General features: G+C 43.2%; 1 protein-coding gene across 1 annotated transcript; it reads left to right on the plus strand.

Annotated features, from left to right (window-relative positions):
• Positions 1 to 11,345: 11,345 nt before the first annotated feature.
• On the plus strand, positions 11,346 to 14,422 carry LOC134132924 (gastrula zinc finger protein XlCGF17.1-like). Its single transcript, XM_062565914.1, has one exon. The coding sequence runs from the start codon at positions 11,426 to 11,428 to the stop codon at positions 12,572 to 12,574; it is 1,149 nt and encodes a 382-aa protein (XP_062421898.1). The 5' UTR covers positions 11,346 to 11,425; the 3' UTR covers positions 12,575 to 14,422.
• Positions 14,423 to 15,812: the final 1,390 nt, after the last annotated feature.

The raw sequence follows: 15,812 nt of genomic DNA on the forward strand, positions 1-15,812 counted from the left end.
AGGAAAAGTAAAAATAGAAAAAGTAGTAAGAGTGGGGGAGAAAAGAAGTGGAGGAAGTAAGGGAGTGATATATGGAATCCCACTTACTGTGAATATGAAAGAGTTGGTAGAGAATCTGAAATTTAAGAATAGATCAGTCAAAAGTGCAGTACGAATGACAAGGGGAATGGAAAAAATCGAAACCGAGTCTGTGTTGATTGAAACAAAGGATGTACCAAAAGAGGTATACTATGGATGTATGAGATACAGCATAAGGGAGTATGTGCCTAAACCATTGAGATCAGGAATCAGGAATCAGGAAACGTTTATTGCCATAGTATGTTGTACATACATGGAAATTGTCTTGGCGGAAGGTGCATGAAGACAGTACAATAAAGACAACATAGTGCAAATGAGATAAAATTAGAATAAAATAAAAGTATAATAAAATATAAGCTATGGGTTAGTACGCTAAAAACTAAAGCTATGGGTTAGTAAGTTAGAGGAGATAAGATAAAATTAGGAATAAAAATAAGGATAAAGTGCACCAGCTAAACAAAGTGACGGGTGACAAGTGAAAGTGACACAGTGATGATGAGCATGGGAGTCAGAGTCAGTCAGGGGGGGCCCGGGCTCTGTTGATGAGCCCGACTGCCGAAGGGAAGAAACTGTTCGTGTGGCGGGACGTCTTAGTCCTGATGGACCTCAGCCTCCTGCCAGATGGAAGGGGCACAAACAGTTCATGTCCAGGGTGGGAGGGGTCGGCTGCAATCTTTCTGGCCCGCTTCAGAGTCCTGGCGGCGAACAAGTCCTGAAGAGACGGAAGATTGCAGCCAATCAACCTCTCTGCACAGTGGATGACACGCTGCAGCCTGCCCTTGTCCTTGGCTGTGGCTGCAGCGTACCACACGGTGATGGAGGAGCAGAGGATGGACTCGATGATGGCTGTGTAGAAGTGCACCATCATCGTCTTTGGCAGGTTGAATTTCTTCAGCTGCCTCAGGAAGAACATCCTCTGCTGAGCCTTTTTGGTGATGGAGCTGATGTTCAGCTCCCACTTGAGGTCCTGGGTGATGATGGCGCCCAGGAAACGGAAGGAGTCCACAGTGGTGACGGGGGAGTCACCCAAGGTGAGGAGTTTGTCCTGCAGTAGAGACGGGATGATGGTATTGAAGGCAGAGCTGAAGTCCACAAACAGGATCCTGGCGTAGGTTCCTGGGGAGTCCAGATGCTGGAGGATGAAGTGGAGGGCCATGTTGACAGCATCGTCTACAGACCTGTTGGCTCTGTAGGCGAACTGCAGGGGGTCCAGGAGGGGGTCGGTGAGGGACTTTAGGTGGGACAGGACTAGCCGTTCAAAGGACTTCATGACTACAGAGGTCAGTGCAACGGGCCTGTAGTCATTCAGTCCTGTGATCCTGGGCTTCTTAGGAACAGGGATGATGGTGGATGCCTTGTAGCAGGCTGGGACGTGGCATGTCACCAAGGAGGGGTTGAAGATGGCGGTGAACACAGGAGACAGCTGGTCAGCACAATGCTTCAGGGTGTGGGGCGAGACTGAGTCCGGACCGGCTGCTTTCCGCGGGTTTTGTCTTTTGAAGAGCCGATTGACGTCACTCTCCAAGACAGAGAGGGGCAGTGGGGGAGGGGAGAGTAGTCCAGAGGTGTGAGCACCTGATGGGTCGGGGGAGGTGGTGGAGTTGTGGGGGATGGAGACAGGACATTGTCTTTCAAATCTGCAGTAGAACTCGTTCAGCTCATCTGCCAGGCGGAGGTCATTCATGGAGTGGGGGTTTTTCGGCTTGTAGTTCGTGAGGTGTTTAAAGCCTCTCCAAACCGAAGCAGAGTCGTTAGCTGAGAACTGATGTTGGAGTCTCTCAGAGTACAGTTGTTTAGCGTCTCTCACCGCCTTGCTAAACCTGTATTTAGACTCTGTGTACAGGTCTTTGTCCCCACTTCTAAATGCCTGATCCTTCTGCAGACGTAGTTTCCTGAGTTCCGCTGTGAACCAGGGTTTGTCGTTGTTATAACTCACCCTGGTGCATGATGGTACACAGATGTCCTCACAGAAGCCGATGTAGGAAGTTACAGCCTCTGTGAACTCATCCAGATTGTCAGAAGCAGTCCTGAAAACATCCCAGTCTGTGCAGTCAAAACACGCCCGAAGATCCTCTAGAGCCTCGCTGGTCCACTTCTTGGATTCCCTCATCACAGGTTTACAGAGCTTTAGTTTCTGCCTGTATGCAGGAATCAGGTGGACCATGACGTGGTCGGAGTGTCCCAGCGCAGCACGAGGGACGGCGTGATAAGCCCTGCTAGCTGTAGTGTAGCAGTGGTCCAGTGTGTTCTCCTCTCTGGTCGCGCATTTAATAAATTGTTTGAACTTCGGAAGTTCATGGCTGAGGTTTCCTTTGTTAAAGTCACCGAGGACAATAACCAAAGAGTCCGGGTTGGTCCGCTCCACACGCCGTATCTGGTCGGCGAGTGTCCGCTGTGCCTCGTGCACGTTGCCCGCCGGCGGAATGTAAACACCGACCAGGATGAATGAAGCGAACTCACGGGGGGAGTAGAAGGGTTTGCAGTTGATGATAAAAGATTCCAGAGCAGGAGAACAGTGTTGTTGTATCACTGTTACGTCGTTGCACCAGTTGTTGTTGAAGTAGAAACAGATACCTCCACCCTTCGTCTTGCCGGAGAGCTCCGTGTCGCGGTCCGCTCTGAGCAGCTGGAAGCCGGCCAGCTGGAGCGCGGAGTCCGGTATCGATCCACAGAGCCACGTCCCTGTGAAGCACAAAACGGAGGATGAAGAAAAGTCTCTGTCCCTTCTCACCAGCAGCTGAAGTTGCTATAACTGTCAAGAATTTGGGCACAAGGCCAATGTCTGTAAAGGAGAGAGAATGTGTGCTAGATGCACTGGGGATCATGAATATGGAAAGTGTGGAGAAGTAAGACCAAAGTGTTGTAACTGTGGAGGGGATCATAGTGTGGCATTTTGGGGATGTGAAGTGATGAAGAAAGAAGTTAAAGTACAACAGATAAAAACACAGGGAAACATTTCATATGCTGAAGCTGTTAAAAGAGTGGAAAAGGAAAAGAAGAATCAGAGCGAAGGAGTTGAAAAAAGTGTAGTACGAGAAGATCATCAAGAAAAGAAGGAGAAATGGGAAGAGAAGAAGAAAATAGTGACATTTCTAGCAGGGGTGATAAATGCTACAGCTGAAGTTAAGTCTAAAACGGAAAGAATTCAGATTATTGTTAAAGCAGCAATACACCATTTAGATATGGCAGGATTAAAGTAGGAAGAAGTAAGGGATGAACTTAGTGTACAGTCGAGTCAAGAGACAGCATGGGTGGGCTAACCATTTTAGCAATGTTAATCCTGCATTGGAATGCAAGAAGCTTGATCGCGAATGGGCAGGAGTTTAATCAATTTGTTGGGAGTAGAAAAGAAAAACGAGATCTATGTGTCCAGGAATCCTGGTTAAAGCCAAATTTGGAGTTTATATTACATGGATACATATCAGTTAGACAAGACAGGGAAAATGGTGGTGGAGGGGGATGTATTACATTTATAAGGCAAGGGATTCCGTATAGGGTGTTAGGTATAGGTAAGGAGCAAGAGAATGTAGTAGTAGAAACGTGGGGGGAAAGGAAAAACATTAAAATTATAAATTATTACAATCCATGTAGGAAGTTAGACTTAATCAATTTAGAGGAAATAGAGGGACAAGATAATAATACTATTGTATGGTGTGGGGATTTCAATGCACATAATACATTGTGGGGTAGTGAGAAAATGGATAGTAATGGACAAGTAATCGAAGAACTATTAGATGAGAAAAACGTAGTGTTGTCAGGCACCGACAGGAGACAACCCAATAGCAGACGCGGGACACAGGTAAACAGGATACAGAACTTTTATTTATGAGCAGCGTGGCCTGAGCGGGGGCACGATGCGGGAAGGTAAGGCAGGCGGGGTTCAGGCAGGAGACGGATGTAGTCAGCCAGGCGGGGGTCAAACAGAAGGCAATCAGGCAGGCGGGGGGTCAGGCACGAAGGGCAGGCCGGGAAAAGACAGGGAGACAGGAACGCTTGAAGGCTTGGAAACATCACAAGACGATCTGGCAGCGAGCCGACAAACGAACAGAGGTTAAATACACCGGGGAGGCAATCAGGGAACGAGAACCACCTGGGAGGTGGTAGAGACAAACACTTGACGAGACACCGGCTGTGACAGTACCCCCCCCATCAACGGGCACCCCTGGGCGCCCTACCGGGTGCCGCGCCTGGTTGACCGGGATTGCGGCGATGGAAATCTTGTATAAGTGTTGAGTCCAGGATGTGCCGGGTCGGGACCCAGCAGCGCGCCTCGGTGCCGTAACCCTCCCAGTCAACCAGGTACTGGAAACCCCGGCCCGTCTATGATCCGGGGGGCGGGAACGGGTCTGGGGGAAGAAGACGAAGGACTGTGAGAGACAGGTTTGACGCGAGAAACATGGAAAGTGGGGTGGACACGAAGGGAAGAGGGCAGCCTGAGCCGGACCGCCGCCGGATTGATCACCCGCGTGATAGGGTAGGGACCGATGTAGCGGTGAGCCAGCTTGCGATTATCGGCCTTGATGGGCAGGTCCTTGGTGGACAACCAGACCCGTTGGCCGACAAGGTAGCGAGGGGCGGGGGTCCGACGACGGTTGGCCTGGGTTTGGTATCGACGGTTGGTCGGGCGCACTGCCAGACCCTCCTACAGCGACGGACAAAGGCTTGGGCCGAGGGGAATCCCACGTCGACCTCTTGGTCCGGGAACAATGGGGGCTGGTGCCCCAAGGAACACTCGAACGGGGAGAGACCGGTGGACGTGCAGGGCAGGGTGTTCCTGGCCATCTCTGACCAAATCAGTTGGTGGCTCCAGGTGGTCGGGGGGGGCTACTATGCACCGGAGAGAAGTCCCTAGGTCTTGGTTGGCCCTATCAGCTTGGCCGTTGGTCTGGGGGTGGTAACCAGAGGAGAAGCTGGCAGTAGCCCCGATGAGGGCTAGGTGTGTGGTGACAAGTGTGTTTAAATGATGGAAGTAAAACGAGGATAGAGGTCAAGACTGGGAAGGAATCTGCACTGGATCTAACAATGGTATCTAGTAATATGGCAGCGATATGTAAATGGCGTGTTTATAAAGAAGGAACAATAGGTAGTGATCACTATCCAGTAATGTGTGAAGTTAATATGGCAGTATCTCAAAGTATAGGAAATAGAGGCCATGGTGGAATGAGGAATGTAAAGAAGCAGTTAGAAATAGAAATAAAACATTTAAAGTAATGAAAAGAACACATAATTTTATGCGTATGATTCAATATAAGTATGCTCAGGCAATAGTAAGGAAAACAATTAGGCATGCAAAAAGAACGCATTGGAGGAATTATTGTAGTACAATTGGGAGTACAACTCAGATGGGAGAGGTGTGGACAATGATAAAGAAGATGGGTGGTGAAAGAAGAGAATGGAATTACCCAGTTTTAAGTAGTGGAAATGAAATTGCAGGGACGAATAAAGAAAAAGCTGAAATGTTGGCAAATACATTTGCCGAGGTGCACAGCTCTAATAATATGTCTGAGGAAGAGAAGAGAGGCAGAGAAAAAACTAAATCCGAAAATGTAGAGGCACTTGCAGAGATGGGAAAAGTAGATGATGAGCTAAATGTATTATTTAATATTTGAGAACCAAATAGGACAATGGCCAAAACTGGGAAGACGGCACCAGGAAAAGATGACATTTGTTTTAGCATGTTGAAACGGTTAAGTGTAAAGGGGAAAGAAAAATTGTGGATGCTATATAACAAAGTGTGGGAGAAGGGTAAATTGCCAAAGAGCTGGAAGGAGGCAATTATAGTTCCCAAGAGGAAACCTGGGAAGGACGTTAGTAAACCAGCAAGCTATAGGCCTATTGCCCTGACTTACCATAGTTGTAAATTAATGGAAAGAATGATAAATGAGAGGCTAATGTATATTATGGAAAAAAGGGGTATGATGGCTGAATGTCAAAGTGGGTTTAGAAAAGGTAGAAATACTATGGATGCAATACTGTGTTTAGAAGATAACATAAGAAAAGCACAAGTAAACAAAGAGACAACAGTAGCAGTATTTTTCGATGTAGAAAAAGCATATGACATGTTATGGAGAGAGGGATTAATGATTAAATTATATAATATGGGAATTAGAGGAAATCTTCTGAACTGGATTAAGGATTTCCTGGAAGGAAGAACAATCCAGGTTAAAATAGGGGAAGACTTGTCAAGGGAGCAGGGTGTAGAGAATGGAACACCTCAGGGGAGTGTTGTAAGTCCCACATTGTTTTATATAATGATTAATGACATATATGTAGACATACCAATGGATATGGGAAGATCGCTATTCGCGGATGACGGGGCAATATGGAGAAAAGGAAGAAATATTGAACATATAGTTAAAAAGATACAAGAAGGGGTCCAACAGTTTGAAAGGTGGGGAGGAACAAAGTGGGGTGATAAATTTTCTGTAGAGAAAACTAAAGTGATGTTTTTTACAAGGAAGAAAATCAAGGAAAATATAAATGTTAAACTATATGGAAGTCATTTAGAGAGAGGAAAAACATTCCGTTTTTTAGGAGTACAATTTGACACAAAGTTGACATGGAAAGAGCATATTAAAAATGTAGAAGATGAGTGTAAGAAAGTAATAAATATAATGAGAAGTTTAACAGGAACAGAATGGGGAGCAGATCATAACTCATTGAAATACATATTTGTGAGGTTTATAAGACCAAGAATGGATTATGGAAGTATGGTGTATGGATCAGGGACCAAAACGTTACTTAGGAGGCTTGATGTAATACAGGCAAAAGCATTGAGATTATGTTTAGGAGCAGTTAAGACATCGCCAGTGTGTGCTCTACAGGTGGAAGCGGGAGAAATGCCATTGAGCATAAGACGAAAACAATTGATGGTAAATTATTGGGTTAATCTAAAAGGACAGTCATCCAACTAAAAGAATATTACAAGATAATTGGGAAAGGGAGAGAGCACAAAAGTTCAGTTTTGGGTGGATAGGGGATCAAGCAGCTAGAGAATTGGGAGTATATGAAAAGGAATTCTGCTCAACTGTAATATGGCCTGATACACCGGTATGGAAGTTAGAAACAATGACTGTTGATTTTAAATTAAATTGGGGAAAAAAAGAAAGGAAGAATATTGACTTGGTAGCAGAATGTTATAGACATATAGAGGTTAAATATAAAGAATATGTTCAGATCTATACAGATGGATGAAAGGATCCAAGGACAGGAAAGACCGGATCTGCAGTTTACATTTTGAATCAAAGAGGTGAGATAAGTAGACGAACCACAAATGACCTGAGTGTGTATGCAGTTGAGTTATATGCTAAATTGATGGCACTAGAATGGATTGAGGAAAACACAATAAAAAAAGCTTTAATTGGCAGTGATTCAATGTCAGCTTTATACAGTCTCATGACTGGGGTGTCGAAGAGTAATCAGGATTTATTATCTGCTATATTGACAATCTATACTAGAATAAAAGGAAAAAGTTACGAAATTCAAATGGCTTGGATTCCTGCTCATATTGGTATTGTGGGAAATGAGAGAGTAGACAAGTTAGCCAAACAAGCTGTTAAAAAAGAGTATATTGAGGCAAGTATTAAGCTGTCAAAATCTGAAGGAAAAAGTGTAATATGGAAAGAAACCATTAGAAATTGTCAACAGCAGTGGGATAGGGAAAATAAAGGAAGACATTTTTATACTATTCAAAATAAAATTGGGGTTGTGAAGAAAAGGGGAGGAAATAGAAGACAGGAAATTGTTATGAGCAGATTAAGGATATGTCACAGTGATTTGAACAGCACACTTCATATTATAAGGAAGCACCCTACGGGTTTTTGTGGTTTTTGTCCGGTTGCAGAAACAATAGAGAATGTGTTAATGAATTGTAAACAATATGAAGGACATAGGAAAAAGATGATGGAAGAGTTAGGAAAGATCGGAATAAAAAGGATTGGAGTGAAGGAAATACTAGAGAGTGGGGAGAATGAACAATGTAGAGAAACTATTTTTTTTTTTATTAAGAACAGGTCTGGTGAAATGAATATGAAATAAGGATATGATGTAACAGAAATAAATCCGGAAGATGGCGGTAGTGCAACATAAAAGGATGCAAGCTGCCGATAAACCCAAAAGAAGCAGAAGAAGAACAAGTTTGGGGGGGGCCCTGCCTTATATGGTCATAGCTACAGACGCCCCGGATGTTGGTCTCAGAGCAACATGGCGCCGATCGGTCGTAGAATCAGCACAGTGTCTTTGTTACGTTGATCAAGTATCAGTTATCTCCATCCGTTCTGATCCACCAGAGTCTCTGGACGTCTGGACAAACCTCCGATAGACTTTCAACTGCTCAACTTTTTTCGAGATCACTTTCCTCTTTGCTAAACTATCGGAGTTAGCTTAGCATGCTAGCTGGAAGCAGAGGGAAGTTAGCAACACCGCGCTAGTCCGAGTTTAACGGAGTTTATCTGGAGGAAACGTGTCTGATTCAGTGAAGATGTCTAAAGCCCAGATGCTGAGATGTTTAGTGAAGCAGCGACTCACTGAGGCTGCTGAAGAGATATTTGGGATGTTTGAAAGAACGATAGCAGAGTACGAGGAGGAAGCTTCTAGATTAAAAGAGGACAACGAGCGACTGAAGAAACCTCTGCAGGCTGTTTTTAACCCTGAAGTCCGCATCCAAAGAGCAGGTTGGTTCTCTCTCTCTTCACACTGACATCAGTGAAACGTTTCAACCCCCCTAACGTGTAATGAGGTGTTTCAAAATTCCGTAATAGACGGCTGACATTTGTACATTAACAGACTGTATTGGACATGAACTAAGCGGAAGTTAAACGGGAGCGTACAGCCGCTCACAATACGCCTCTTCTTCTAGTTTTGATTTCATTTAATGATGCTGAGATCCTTCGACAAGCTGTTAGGAGTGATTGGCGGAGTTTTGAATCAAGGAACGCGCTTGAAGAGGCACATGAGCCGCTGTATCGTAGTGGGGGGGGGGGGGGCAGGGGGCAGCGGCTTTAGCGGAGCGTGCAGACGCATAAACCCGACAGGACATGAGGGAATAACCGCAGTAGCGCCGAGTGCGGAAAGTGGTCGGTGGAAGGATCCTTTTTCTGAGCGGCACAAGCCGATCTCAGTTGGGTATTAAGCGGCATTCAAAGTCCACGTAACGTTAAATGATTCTTCATGACCATGGGTAAACTTTATTGAGGATCTGGCACAACACAACCACCTGCAAGTAGCACAGAGTCTTACATAAAGGGATGTATGTCTTAATGCGAGGCTTTAGAATTGATCTCAAAGGGATCCTGTATTTGCTCATAAAGTCTGAAACGAGAACCCATTTTTCAGTGACTACTGGTTTTTGAACTACTGGTTTGGCTACGGGTGCGTGTTTTTTTTCCCCGCTGCTCGCTCCTTTAGCTTGACGCACGCTTCTGATCTTGAATCTAGAATCGATTGCTCTTCCTTAGTGTCCCGGATGTTGGTGTCTCAAGGTTGACATTTTTGGGGTTGAATATTGTAACCTCCATTTCTTTTGCGGCTGAATATTTCAACCTTTTTTTTTTAGGTTGAATTTTTTTGCGGTGTTTTAATGTTGAAAAACATTCAGGTACATAATTTCAATGCATAAATATTCAGTGCTAGAAATTCAATCACCTTTTTATTTCAACCCCCGATGGCACAGATTTACTTCCATAGAAATTGCCCTTTAATTATGTGTCCATTTTCTTCCACCTCAAACACATCTGTAAAATGATGTAATTCATACTTATGGAAATAACTGTAGTCAGAATAGTCAGATACGGACAATAGGCCCACATATAGCCGTGTATAATCAATGCTATGATTTTACCATGTCGTTTTCATGACTTTCTTGCTGTGGGTTAATACTAATATGAATGCCATTTGTTAAGTGTTCAAAAAGCTGGGCAGGAACAAGCTGATGAAAATGGAACCTTACAGATGTTTTATTTATTACTATCATAGATAAATATTCCAGGATTTTATTTGTGGTATCGTATCGGGTATCATAATATTTTGGCAGGTATTATCAAAGTAATAATGTTGGTATTGTGACAACCCTACTTAGAAACGAGTTATTATAAAATTGCATCATCGTTGTTAGGACCGTAAATTCACACCAAATTTAGATCTTGGATTAATAAAGAATCCTGTGCAATAACAAATCTGCCTGCTGCGTCTTGTATAGTGTTGAGGACTCGTATTAGAACAGATGGGTGGATAAATATTCCTACTCCTCTTGCTTGGGAGGTCAATGAGGCAACTATGAGCTGATCAGGCACCTTTTTTTCAGTGTATTCATTGGGGAGCAGATGGGTTTCTCGGATAAAAGCTGTCTTTTTAGCTGCTTCAGTCTCGACATTACTTTTTTAATTTCAATAATTCCCGGAGACCCCTAAGATTCCATGAAATAACATTTATTTTGGTGTCACCAACCATGATAAAGTCAGCAAATTAAGCTTAGTTGCACCCAATTCTTTAATCATGCCATGTGATAAAGTGAATAATGTGCCTTCAAAATAATCAAAAAAACAATAACAAGGGCCTCTCCCAATTGAGGCCCCCTAAGTAGGCGTAGCCTACACCCTGTGCGGGTGAACACACACATCTCCCCTATCCCCCGTCGTCTGGGTCCCAGTTAGGATACACTTCATGCAATGTTGAAAGTCTATCTTGCTTTAGGTAGTAAGGTACCAATATATTCATTTTGCCGGAGCCTCGCTCCACACGTCTCCTCAGTTGCGTGTCATAACCGGAAAGCTCTCCATAAGTGATCGTAGACCATTATTGAAATGTTAGTACGCAGAGAGACCTGTGGAGGCCAACGCGTCAATGGTTACTGAACCCAAGGACCCAGAAATAGTGACTTCATTCAATGGCTTTAATTTTATAACCTGTTTAGGACATGTAAGTTAAAGTAGACAGATACAATAAGCAAATTGTTCAGTATGTACTTTTAATGTCTTTGAGATAAACATCTAAAACGTAATAGTCCGTTGTAAGGATGAACTAGCTTAATGGACTATATTGTTTGTCCACAGACCTCCAGCAGCTGTTTGGGCTTAAAGAACATTGGGAGGATTCAGAGCCCCCCCCACATTAAAGAGGTACAGGAGGATCCTAAGCCCCCTGTACAGTAATAGCCTGGTCACAGCATGAAATAATGAACTAGCTAAGTGGATGGTAATAGTTAATATTTTAGTTAATCAAGTATATTGTTTGCATTTTATTATTATCCACAGACCTCCATCAGTGGTTTGTGCTTAAAGAAGAACAGCAGGAAGATCCGGAGCCCCCCCACATTAAAGAGGAGCAGCTTCAAGGGCTGGAGAAGGCTGACATGACTGTGTCATTCACTCCTGTGAAGAGTGAAGATGTTAAAGTGGAAGCTCATTCCTCGCAACCTAATCACAGAAAAACTGAACAAATGGAGACAGGAGGTGATGGAGAGGACTGTGGAGGACCAGAACCAGACCGCAACTCGGGTCCAGCCAGTCCTCCAGATACTGATAAGAAAACTGGAGACTCTTCTGAGACTGAGGACAGTGGTGATTGGAATGAGACCAGAGAACCTCTGTCTGGTGAAGAGTTTGTCAGTGATTCTAGATGTAGAACAAGTGAGAAACCTTTGATCTGTTCTGAATGTAAGAAAACATTTGGTTGCATTCAGAAGCTGAGGAAACACATGATGACCCACACATCAGAGAAACCTTTCAGCTGCTCACAGTGTGGTAAATGTTTCACCCAAAAGAGAAATCTAAAAATACATGAGAGATGTCACACAGGGGAGAAACCTTTCAGCTGCTCACAGTGTGGTAAATGTTTCACCCAAAAGAGAAATCTAAAAATACATGAGAGATGTCACACAGGGGAGAAACCTTTCAGCTGCTCTCAGTGTGGTAAATGTTTCACCCAAAAGAGAAATCTAAAAATACATGAGAGATGTCACACAGGGGAGAAACCTTTCAGCTGCTCAGATTGTGGTAAAGGTTTCACCTCAAATGGAGATCTAAAGAGACACATGAGATGTCACACAGGAGAGAAACCTTTCAGCTGCTCAGATTGTGGTAAATGTTTCACTCAAAAGGAATATCTAAAATTACACATGAGATGTCACACAGGAGAGAAACCTTTCAGTTGCTCAGAGTGTGGTAAATGTTTCCCCGTAAGTGGACGTCTTAAGACACACATGATAATTCACACAGGAGAGAAACCTTTCAGCTGCTCACAGTGTGGTAAATGTTTCACCCAAAGGGGAAATCTAAATTTACACATGAGATGTCACACAGGGGAGAAACCTCTCAGCTGCTCAGATTGTGGTAAAGGTTTCACTACAAATGGAGATCTAAAGACACACATGCGACGTCACACAGGAGAGAAACCTTTCAGCTGCTCACAGTGTGGTAAATGTCTCACTAAAAGTGATAATCTAAAGAGACACATGAGATTGCACACGGGAGAAATCTTTCAGCTGCCCAGAGTGTGGTAAATGTTTCACTAGAAGTAGAGATGTGAAGAGATACATGAGATGTCATACGCTGTGTAAATCTAAAAGTCCACATGAAAACTCAGATGAGAATCCCCTTTAACGTCTTTCCCTAATTTACATTACCGTTTCCCACGTGAGTTTTGAATATCCGTCGCTAAGCTATAATGACACATCTTTGAAGCTACTCTTCATGTTCACAATTACAACCAACTATCTAAGAATTCCTCACAGGGATTTATTGGGACGACACTCTTTTATTGGAACGACACTCTTGTTTGGTTTTTCCTATGCTCCCGAGGGTTTTGGGTCACAGGATGTCACGTGTGATAAAAAAAATGAAAATAATTTAAATATCTTCTGACAGATGGTCAGAAGTTCATATTCCAAGAACAAAATGTTCTTGTCGGTCACACACAAACTATAAACTATGCTAAGCTATTAATTCATTGGAAAGGTGTTGTAGGAGCCATATTAAGCTACTGTATATTCATGTTTCTTTCCCCCAGCAGTAGTGTGGGTGTGTGTGTGTGGGTGTGTGTGGGCAGGCCTTAAAACCAGGATGACCGAGCAGTGGGTGTGGCCGAGAGGGGAAACAGTCTTTTGACCGTGTGGAGGAAGGACGTGAGCCCAGGCCATGACGTGACAAGCCGTCTCCTGCCATATAACAGACTACATTAGTTGAATTGTGTTTATTATTTTTACTTCATTTTTGGGTTTGTAAATTATATCCACGGAAGAGCAATAAATGGTCATTGCACCGAACCGGATCAATTTCTACTCCTCATCATTAAAAACCACATGCGTCAAGATATCCAGCTCAGCCACAGGAAGGAGCTGATCGGAAAGTAAAGGGACCAACTGAAAAGGCTTCTACAGGTGTAATCTAAGAGAGTGATTCTAAACCATCGGTCCGCGAGCGCCACCTAGAGGGTTTTTACCCGTGGGCCGCAGTTGAAATATTTCTACTCTGGGCAAAGAATTATTATAACCGTCTTTACGGAGACAAGTAACAGAGATAAGCCACGCCCCTTCCAGGCGCACATAAAGTGGGACATGAATGAAACAAAATAACTAGTTGGGTGAGTAAACAGTGGCGAAAATCCCCTTGGCATTTTAAGTGTGAAGGTAGCATAACGCTCTCCACCAAAGCATTGAAGCCATCAAAATTTAAGCGGATGGCGTCATCTCACTGACTTGCAACTCTAAATCTTACTTAAAAGCCAGCTGTCTTTTTCTCTTCCATGAAGTGTTAGTGTTGTTTTTGCAGGTTTACATACAGATAATAAATAAATGTCTTGTGATGATCACTGTATCAGGTTTTTGCTTTTTTTTATTTTTTTTAGTCATTGAATACAAATCCAACCTATAATTATATCAATTAGTTAATATAAAATAGTGTTAATATTTGAACGGGCGCCTGGGCATATTTGTACATTTGGGCCCTGAGGTCAAATGGTTAAGAACCCCTTATCTTAGGCATGTTTCCCACTGTTAACATTGTAACATTACCCAACCTTATATTGTCCTGTCCAATGACTGATTTTTATGTTCCATTTGTGTTACTGCAAGCTGTCATATTATCAATGTATTAATGCATAAATTTCCGTGAACCAAATTCTCTTTTGCATTTTTAATGTGCAGAAAAATACCAGAAGGCCTTTTACTGTTTTTCATGCATTGAGTTCTTACTCTTGTTTATATTGTTTTAACGTTTTTTTAGGAACCTTTTTTTAGGCTTTAGTTTTCCTAGTCAATCCTCATATTGAGCTGCGTACATATTTATATATCAAACTAATACATCTTTGTGTGTTGAGAAACAAAAAGTAGAAAACATTGCTGAGCAAGCACAGGTGCAAAAAAGATATGAAGGATTTATTTTGTCTTTTGCAGAATTGAATAAATGTTTGAAAAAAAAAATGAGTTGTCTTTTGCCATTTCTAACCCACATGTTACATATGGAAAAGACTAAAGGAGGTAATAATAGACCGCAGAAATGTTTTAACGAAAATATTTGTATTTATTTCGTGAGTTACCCCACTGTGCAGCAGAACCCACAACGAAGGTAGATATATTTTAAATGATACTGTACTAATTTACAGGGACACGTAATTCTCGTGTTGTAAAGAGAATGTTACAGGTGGTCTTGGGGAATTAATGTACATATACTGTGTGTATATATAATTACGGGTGGCCTATCTGTGTGGAGTGCATGTCAGTCTTAGCCCTACATTCCTCCCCCACTGCGCTGCTACAAATGGCCGAGGTATGGGTACATAGCAGCAGCCTGTAATGGGAAACAGAGGTGTCCCAAATGTGGAGAGGATCATAGAGCTGAGGAATGTCAGGATAATGTGCAGCATAAATGTTGTAATTTGTGGGTATAATTCTGTAACATATAGTGGATGTAAAGTCGGTAAGAGGGCTGTGCAAATCCAGAAGGTAAAAGAGGAAACTATTCAAGCTACTCAAAGGTGTTGAAAAGGGTACAAGGACCTAAAAAATTATTGTAACAATAACAAGTAATTATAATATTTAAAATAATGATGATGATGATGATAGCAGCAGCAAAATGGAAGTCTGAAGATACACATGAGATGTCACACAGGGCAGAAACCTTTCAGCTGCTCAGAATGTGGTAAATGTTTCACTTATAGTTGGCATTTGGAGAGACACATGAGATGTCACGCAGTAGAAACCTTTTAGATCAGGGGTATCAAACTAATTTCAGGTTTGGGCCAGATACCGCCCACTTTGATCGAACATGGGCCAGAGCATTAAAATCATAGGGTGGGGAAGCCTGTCTGTCAGACGCGACTGTGCATGCGTATGGACCTTTTCTTTTAGTCTCACAATGGCAGTCATCTGGTGGGCTGTCCACACTAAAATCTTGGGGGGGGATGGCGCAGACGATCCGACCGGCGGACGGTACGGCTGGGAAGACCCGGCCAGCCTGTCACCCGTTTGAAGCGACCGCACATACGTATGAACCTTTGTTATTCCAACAATGGCAAAGTCAACCAGTGGGACGTAGAAACTGCTGCAGGCGGCCGCGAGTGTGACACATGTGTTTTAGATGCTCAAAGTGTGGTAAATACTTCACTAGAAGTGGATATCCGATGAAGCACTGCTGTCAAAATCTAAATGAAAACCCCTTTAGCCCTTTTACCCAGTCAACCCTCTCCTGGTTACATCACCGTTGTACCACCTGAAGTACTATAACAACAGACATTTATTGACA

Source organism: Pungitius pungitius, chromosome 12, assembly GCF_949316345.1.
Source record: "Pungitius pungitius chromosome 12, fPunPun2.1, whole genome shotgun sequence".
Lineage (NCBI taxonomy): Eukaryota > Metazoa > Chordata > Actinopteri > Perciformes > Gasterosteidae > Pungitius > Pungitius pungitius.

Bases quoted from the DNA above. Each gene is read 5' to 3' on its own strand.
- LOC134132924 (XM_062565914.1), top strand. From the start codon at position 11,426: ATGACTGTGTCATTCACTCCTGTGAAGAGTGAAGATGTTAAAGTGGAA.